The sequence below is a fragment of the Pseudonaja textilis genome, chromosome Z, assembly GCF_049901715.1.
Source record: "Pseudonaja textilis isolate UNSWEBS1 chromosome Z, rPseTex1.2, whole genome shotgun sequence".
In the NCBI taxonomy this organism is placed as follows: Eukaryota; Metazoa; Chordata; class Lepidosauria; order Squamata; family Elapidae; genus Pseudonaja; species Pseudonaja textilis.
This window is the reverse complement of record NC_142008.1, coordinates 96,415,304-96,423,373: the sequence shown is the minus strand read 5'-3', so window position 1 is coordinate 96,423,373 and position 8,070 is coordinate 96,415,304. Positions and strand designations below refer to the sequence as shown.

The 8,070-nt window shown below is 37.5% G+C and overlaps 1 protein-coding gene across 1 annotated transcript in view; it reads right to left on the bottom strand.

Moving 5' to 3' along the window:
• GPR179 (G protein-coupled receptor 179) overlaps positions 1 to 7,717 on the bottom strand; it is a 52,466-nt gene extending 44,749 nt beyond the window's left edge. The window contains exons 1-2 of the mRNA XM_087917207.1: positions 6,515 to 7,717; positions 239 to 347 (exon numbers count right to left, since the gene is read on the bottom strand). Of these exons, the coding sequence (XP_087773333.1) occupies positions 239 to 347; positions 6,515 to 7,392 (987 nt within the window). The 5' untranslated portion in view covers positions 7,393 to 7,717. The remainder of the gene's footprint in view (positions 1 to 238; positions 348 to 6,514) is intronic.
• Between the last annotated feature and the right edge of the window lie 353 nt (positions 7,718 to 8,070).

The window sequence follows — 8,070 nt, the reverse complement described above, 5'->3', positions numbered from 1 at the left end:
AGCAATACCTGTCCTCCAGATGCTGCTAAAGTGAAACTGACCATCCCTCAACGTTAATGGCCATTGCCTCGGGCAACTGGAATGTGTAGGTCAGTAACATCTGGCAGATACACTTTTTCCATTACCGAGATAGTGTTGTGTGTACATATGTATATATGGATGTCAATAGGGAAGACCCTCCAGTTCACGGTCTGACATGATAGTATAGCTGGGAGCAGAGCTCCAAAGCTCTCCTTACCTGGGTGCTGTTGAGATCACACTGATGTGTGTTTGCAAACCATCCTCCGTTAGTGGCACACTGGTTTATATCAACATTTTGGATTTTAACATCCAGCCTCATGACCCCTCTGGAACAGATAAGATGATGGTTTTAGCATGTATCGGGAGAGAAGGAATTCAACAATTCTAATACTTGATTATATGGAACCATATAATCACTGCAGATGACATTGCCATTGGCTGGAATGTATTAAGAACCGTCTGATGAACAATCCATATATATGAGCAAAATAATATCCTATCTGAGGAGGTAGCAGAAATATGAGAAGACAAGGAGAAGGGGCTGAAACATTTACTGAATGGGAAGCATGGAGTTGGCCCTAAATATATACAGTACATCTTTAATAGGCTGCTGCTTTAAATTATAAAAGTGAAGTTAATTTGGGATGGAATTTCACTAGTCCTTGGATTTTGTAATTTAGGATTTGCATCAATTATTCCCATGATCACCAAGTAAGTATGTTCCAACTCTTTAGAGGAAAAAAAACTCCACTATGACACAGAAAAAGTTGATAACTTTGTATTAGTAATTTGGCTTCCTTCCTTGCCCTCTCCCTGCCTTCAGATTCTTTCTTTGCATCATATCAAGACACAGCAGCTTCACTGATGCACAGGGACAAAGCCTTCCACAAAGCAGAGAGTAAAAGCACAAAAGTACAAGATACTCATAGTTAAACAGTGACTAGCCATAGGACATAGAATAGCAGTACAGTATAGAGGTACATTCTTTCATACTGGCCTATTGCATTATGCAAAGACGTTTAAAGAGTTCGTATGTTGTGGAGTTATAATGTGTTTTTCTAACAGATTAACTCTGTAATTTGTACATCCTGGGTGATGATTTAATAAGCTTTTGTGAACCTTGACAATTGTTTTATATTCAATCAAATTGGTTCTGTTATGTGTATGAACTTGTGTGATCTCAAAAATCAATAATTTATCAAAGAACAATTTGTATATTAAATGATCTATGACAACAAGTCTATGATTGGGATCACATTTCATACCAAACAATGATTTAACTATGGATTGCTCATAAACCATAATTGGCTGGGTTCATATAGCAATAGTAATAGCACGTATATTTACATACCACGCACAGTACTTTCTTCACTCTGTGGGCAGTTTACATTGTCAGCAGGGTACTCCCAACAATCTGGGCCCTCATTTTACTGACTTCAGAAGGATGGAAGGCTAAGAGAACCTTGAGTCCTATCAGGATCAAACTTCAGGCTGTGGGTAGTTTGCTTTCAATACTGTGCCACCAGGGCTCATAGATTACATTAAGCCATGAATTATCACTTAAAAACTACAATGATTGCTGTAATACAATATACTTAGCCCTACATTAAGGTCGACGTATCCTAATGGATAGCAGAGGAGATACCTACTCCACTATCCCTATTATTGGTGGTGTTGCAGGGACCAGGCTCTCTCTTCTCCTTTTTAACATGTACATATAGTTGTTGGGTGAAGTCATCTGCTAGTGAAGTCCCTTGAAGAGTATTTGCAAGTTTTAGCTTGGGTAAAATGTGATGGTGTGGGCAACCATAAGTGTCTACTACTTTCAGCACAAGGGACACCTCTGTTCCATGAACTGCACTGGTTACTAGAAAGCTTTCAGGTATAACACAGGGTGCTGGTGATTACTTGAAGGCCCTTCATGATCTGAAACAAGGTTATTTCTGGAAATCTCACTCCCCAGTTGGATTTATCTTTCCGATTAGATTTGGCAGAAGAGACATGCTCTAAATCCTATCTCGGGTGGGACTCATGAAAAAGCCATATCTGTCACACAACTATGAGACACAATTCTCCTCCTCTCACTTAGTGACAACAATTTCAGGTTGAATTATTGTAGTAAACAAAGACCTACCTGCATTTAATTTAGAATTCAATATGAAATACAAATTCTCCCTTTGAATCATAAAATGAGCAAACAAATGTTAGCCTACAGCATGTTGTATCGATCAGTCCATGACATGTGTCTTTGTGTTATGTAAACTTATGCAATTGCATTAGAGTAACTGTATAAATGGTAGTTGTTACTAATAGGTAAAAGTATAAAAACATAGCCAACTTGTTTTTCTGAAGACAATTCATAATAACTGCATTATTAGTAGCATTACTGTTGCTTTGCTACATCCTCTCTTTCCACATACAAATCCTATCAAAACTGTTTAGGATTGCATCAATAATCTTAAACTAAAAATACAGTTTGAAATAAAGTGACAATTTTTTAAAAAGCAGGGATTCTTTTCATAGGAAAGCTGATAGAATTAAAATTCAGAATATCTTTTTCTGAGGTGTTTGCCTTCTTTATCTCTCTCCTCATTTGTTACTATAAAATCAGTCCTGAATAAAGGATCTTAAAAAATATCATTTCACAAATAACAGTCTCCCCACCATCTGCTTCACTGGGCTCTTATCTCCATAGGGTAAGTGGGAAAAGAAATTGTTTTTAGCATTTGCCTATTTTTGGCATGGGATGGTTAGGGCTAGTATCATTTGTAGAGATCTTTTCAACCCTGCCTAATTTGTAAATTATATGCATGACCACAAGAATGCAGCAGGTCTAATATATTAACTCATATTTATTTTAAATCTAGGATTAACCTGCTGATCATCCCAAACATGATCAAATTAATCATCCCACTGGCATCTTATTGCCTGTCATTGCACAGTTGTGCTCTTCGTAATTTATTTGTTGAACGAATAACGCAGTCTGTAAAGGCTCAGGGTGAGCAGGAGGGCAGAAAGTTAATACACTTTCTCCTGACCCTGTTTCTCAAAACAAGGCCTGATTACATACATTTCATTGAAAATAATAGCTCAGTTTCCCTGTTTTCCTGGAAGAATAATGTCTGCTTCACCATCTATTATCCTTGAGTATGGCATGCTATATAGTATGATTAAATTAATTAGTTTAAAGCAGTGACAGCTACAGATCATGATTATGAGACTCATGGATTGGAAAAACATGGCAAGCCAACCTACAACATGAATTAATATGTCACATTGAAGTAGTCAGTGCTTCCTTGAGAGATAGATAGATAGATAGATAGATAGATAGATAGATAGATAGATAGACAGACAGACAGATAGACAGATGATAGAATTATACACATGGTACTTTTTCTATTGTACTTTTAATAAGCTTATCTGTTTTGAATTATTAGATAAGAAGGAGCATATGCAGCTTTGTAGTATCTTGGGGATTGCAAACATTCACACAAATACCTTGGAAACAGCAAAGTATTACTCAGTAGGTGTTGTATGTCTGGATTTTACAGCCCAAATCTTGTAGCCCTACTCATAACATTAGAATATCTACCTCAATATTAGTTAAATTTATAATGACATATTGAATCTCCAATTAGCTAAACAGATTCTATTACATTGTCCTTATCCAGCCACTATGATTAGTGAATAATTCAGAATGTTTTTTAAATCTACAAAATAAAGTTAATTGGATAAACTGCAGTTCAGCTCACCATGACAATGTGATCTGAATTTAGAATGTTTTTTCATATAAATATATTTTCTCCCTCAGAACAGCCTTAGGCCATTTGGGTGGAATCAGGGATGGGATTCAAATTTTTAACAACTGGTTTTGTGGGTGTGGCTTAGGTGGTAGATGTGGCTTGGTGGTCATGTGACTGGGTGGACAAGGCTTGGTGGTCATGCTATTGGCTGGGTGTGGCCAACTCAATATCACTCACATCGAGGCACACATCTCCTCACCTGGCCTCTCATGACTGTGGGGATGCTGCAACAGTCGTAAGTGTGAAAAATGGTCATAAGTCACTTTTTTCAGTGCCATTGTAACTTTGAGTGGTTACTCCACACAAGCAAAGTGCTAGCAGAGGAGGGGAAAAAAACTCCAGAGAAGTTCCTGAGATAGGAAGTCTAGTCCTGCCAAGAATGTAATAAGGGCTAATAGAGAGGGGGTTTCTGTAAGCAACACCAGAATGTTTCCTTCCTGCCTTCCTTACAGGATTAGGCAAGTAATTTCTTCTAACAACTGGTTTTCCAAACTGCTTAGAATGTTAACAACCGGTTCTAGCGAATAGGTGCGAACTGGTAGAATCCCACCCCTGGGTGGAATCAATGCCTGTTTTTCCCACAGTATCCTGAAAGGCTATTTTGGGATATTATGAGAAACTAATAAATAAATGTAATTCAAGCAATTCAGTTATTTAAAGTGTCCAGCTGAAAACTATCTTTTAATAGATATTTACAGAAGACACTAGCAGTTATCTTTGTTGAACCATTGGCAGCTGTTTGAATATGTTAGTTGTTAGTGCAAGATTGAGGCCAGAATTAAACTATAGCTAACCCTGCAAATTGTGATTGTAGACTTGAGCAGATCAGTTGCAAAGTAGGGACATTCATGCTGTTCTACAGGCTGTGAGATTACATCATATAGTCCATTCTGGCCATTCTGGTAGCATTCTGTAATGAAAATCAACCCTTCAACGTAAGATCTGCTTAAACTTCTAAATAGCTTTTCTGGACTGTTTCCAGTAGATTGGCAGAATCAGAAGAAATTTAGTTCTTATTTATGTGAAAGATGTAACTCATCTTTCTTTAACCTAAAGTAGCTTTGGAATATCCTCTTTAATTCTGAACCAAGGGGAAATGTACAGATTTCTTAATATGTACAAATACCCTTCTTAAAAGGTAGCACATGCTATAGACAATAGAGTGTGTTTCCTCAGCATATTATCTTCATCATCCCTCGACAGCCATTATAATTTATATTTTTGGTTATATTTTGGTATATAACAATTCAGAATCTAGCATTCAAGACTAAATTGGTGGTTTCTAAGATATCTACTATTGAGATTGTGGACTTGGGACATTATCAGTTTTCTCCCTGACCTTCCCCATATCTAATTATAAAGAATTGATTATGCTTTTGATGAAACAACCAATGATAGACGCCACTTAAATCTATTGTGTGAATTTACCTTAGTTCTAATCCTAATTCTATCCTATCCAGTCAAGTAGCTATTGGTAAACTATGGGGTTAAATTAACCCTGTGCAAAGACTTAATAGATTAAAGAAGACTTAATAGATTAAAGAAGATCAGGTTTGTAGAGAATAATGAAGTAATAACAATAATAATGAAGTAGACTTGTGAAAAAGAATTTTACTTATTACTCCTAATATCTCTTCCAGGTAAGCAGTAAAGAAAGTGATATAAATACTGCAAGATGTTTTCCCCTTTGTTAATTTCAAATTATCAGTGGAATATAAATAAATAAAAACCTCTGTAGAATAGTACCTTGTGTGTGGAGGAAATGACATAAGTAGCCTCTGAAATCCTTTCTGAGGAATACTACAGCCCATTCCATTTCTCTTGCATTCAGATTCTTCTTCTAGATAGGACTTTCATTTTTTTTCTTCCAGCTAAGCTTTAGAAGCTTAGTTAAGACCCCAGCTTGTAAAGTACCTAACAGTATATTTACTTAATATAAAAATTTCTTATCAGTATGATTTTTAATATTCTTTAAAATAAGGAATAAATGCTAAAACTGCATAGAATATATTTTTCTCCCTTCTAGGCCAGCCTCATAACCTGTGTGTAATGAATAGATTGAGATTCCAGACATTAAGATAGTATTTATTAGGAATTCATCCTGGAAGATGGATAAATTAAAATCTGCCTTTGAATATACACTGAATGCTTTTTCATTATGTTTAAGTATAACTCATTACTGCAACTGGGTGCTAAGATATCAGCTTTCCCCCTAGAAAAGTTGAATATATCCTTTCTATTTTAGAAATTATCCTAAACTATTCCAGCAGAAGGGCATAAAAACGAAGTACTTTACACATGCTTAGATAAATATATATTATTGTTACTATTATTGTTACTTTTGATAGCAGGTTCTGAGATAGAGTTTAATTTTTTTTAAACTTTGCAATATTTTTCTAAGCAGCTGTTTGCAAATCCCGATGAGCTTCTCAATAGAATATGCATTTTAGCAATAAATAGTGATGAATGTATTTAGTTTCTATGCATGATGGTAATAGTAGAATTCAGCCCCACTGAGAAAGGTATTGGATATTTTTTTCTCTCCACATTCTCCATCTAGCTTCTTCCCTCCCCAGTTCCCTAACAACTGTTTATATTACTAACGTGAGAAGAACCAGTGGTGGATCTCCTGTATCCTAGGTGGGTTTGGATCAAAATCTCACCCCTTATCACTATCCTCTTCCACTCACTTGAATTCTGGATTGAGGTCAGGCTTGAGGCCGTAGAATGAAGAGGAGAGTGTAACCATCCAGGAGGGCAAGAATTTTCCATCTTCACATTCCAGGAAAGGTGGTGACCATTTAATATAGCTCTGATCCATCACATAACTATCTCCTTGGCTCCATTTGGGGGTGTCTAGTGTCTTAAGGTCATTGCTGAGAATTCTCTTATAAAGCGGTGGAGTCTGTTGGAACCTAAAGTAATTGTACCACTCATTTTCCCAAGTCAGATTCCTTAGATTTTCTGAAAAGGCAGAAAGATCTTGAAGTAAGATCTCATTATTCCCCTTTGTGGCTTGAAGTATCAACTGGGGCTTGGAAAACAAAGGATGAGCATCAAAAGTCAATATGGCTCGGTAAACTTGAGAATCCCCTTCTATAACACTTCTCACCAAGGCATGGTACCATTCTACATCTTCTTTCACACTGGATTCCCGAATGTCATTAGTCTGAAAGACCATATTGAGAAAATTGGTGGCATGGGTCAAGGTGTCCGTAACACTGCGTAGATAGGAATATAAGGTTGGTGGAGGGCGGGAGTCCTTCACTAAAGCCCTCATTTCAAATCTCTGGGTACAGTTGGCTTGTGAGAGACTCAGGGCATCTCCAGAGTACAGGAAGGCCATTGCTGCCTCCGATCCCTCAGGTTCAGCCTTATCCAAATTAAGAGTAGGCATCCAAGTGAAAGCTGAAACCAAAAAAGATGAAGATGAAGGCATCCACTCCTTTGTTTTGGGTGTCCTGGTTTTAGATGGAGCTGATTGTTGTTGTTGTTGGAAGATTTCAGCTGCTTGTAGGAGTTTGAGATGGAAGCACCAAATAAGAAATCCCAGAAGAGAAGTCTCCATGGTTTAGCAAAAGGTGTAGAAAATACCTGTGTCATCCAGTTGAAATCATTTCAACCATGGGAAAGCCCTCTTGAGAACTCCTGATGAGCCTGATGGAAATGTTGAGATGCTCAGAAAGTAGAGGAATAAAGCCACGAGAAGCAAAGAAGGAGCCAGTCAATCTGTAAAATGAATGTCCCCACAGAACAGTGTCACACTTGCTGAACAGTATCCTGCCTCCTTTGATAATTTACATGAGTTTTTCATTGTCTCCCACTCTCTATTTTTTGCTGTCCCTTATATCTTCCCTCCCTGACTGGTGATGGAGCAGACGTCACCACAATATGAGCAGCTGCTGGCACTTCCCCCCCTCTCCTTTCCCTCCCTGACTACTATTATATGCATAGGATTTTAAATCTCTGCAGATCCTCACACACATCCACATACACAAACATACTAAGAGCTCAGTCAACAGCCTTATTTGCTAATGCTTGAAATGGAAACATCCTGTTTCAGGCCAGAAAGAGAGAAAGGGAGGGGGAGAGAGAAAGATGGGAAGAGAATAGAATCTGTCTCTCAGTCTATCTCTATCTCACTTTACTTCAATTAGGGAATCTGGGTCTGACAGTAATACAAGCAACCAAACCCTGCATGGAGTACCATGGCAACAGGAAATTTGTCTTCCCACCTCACCGTTCT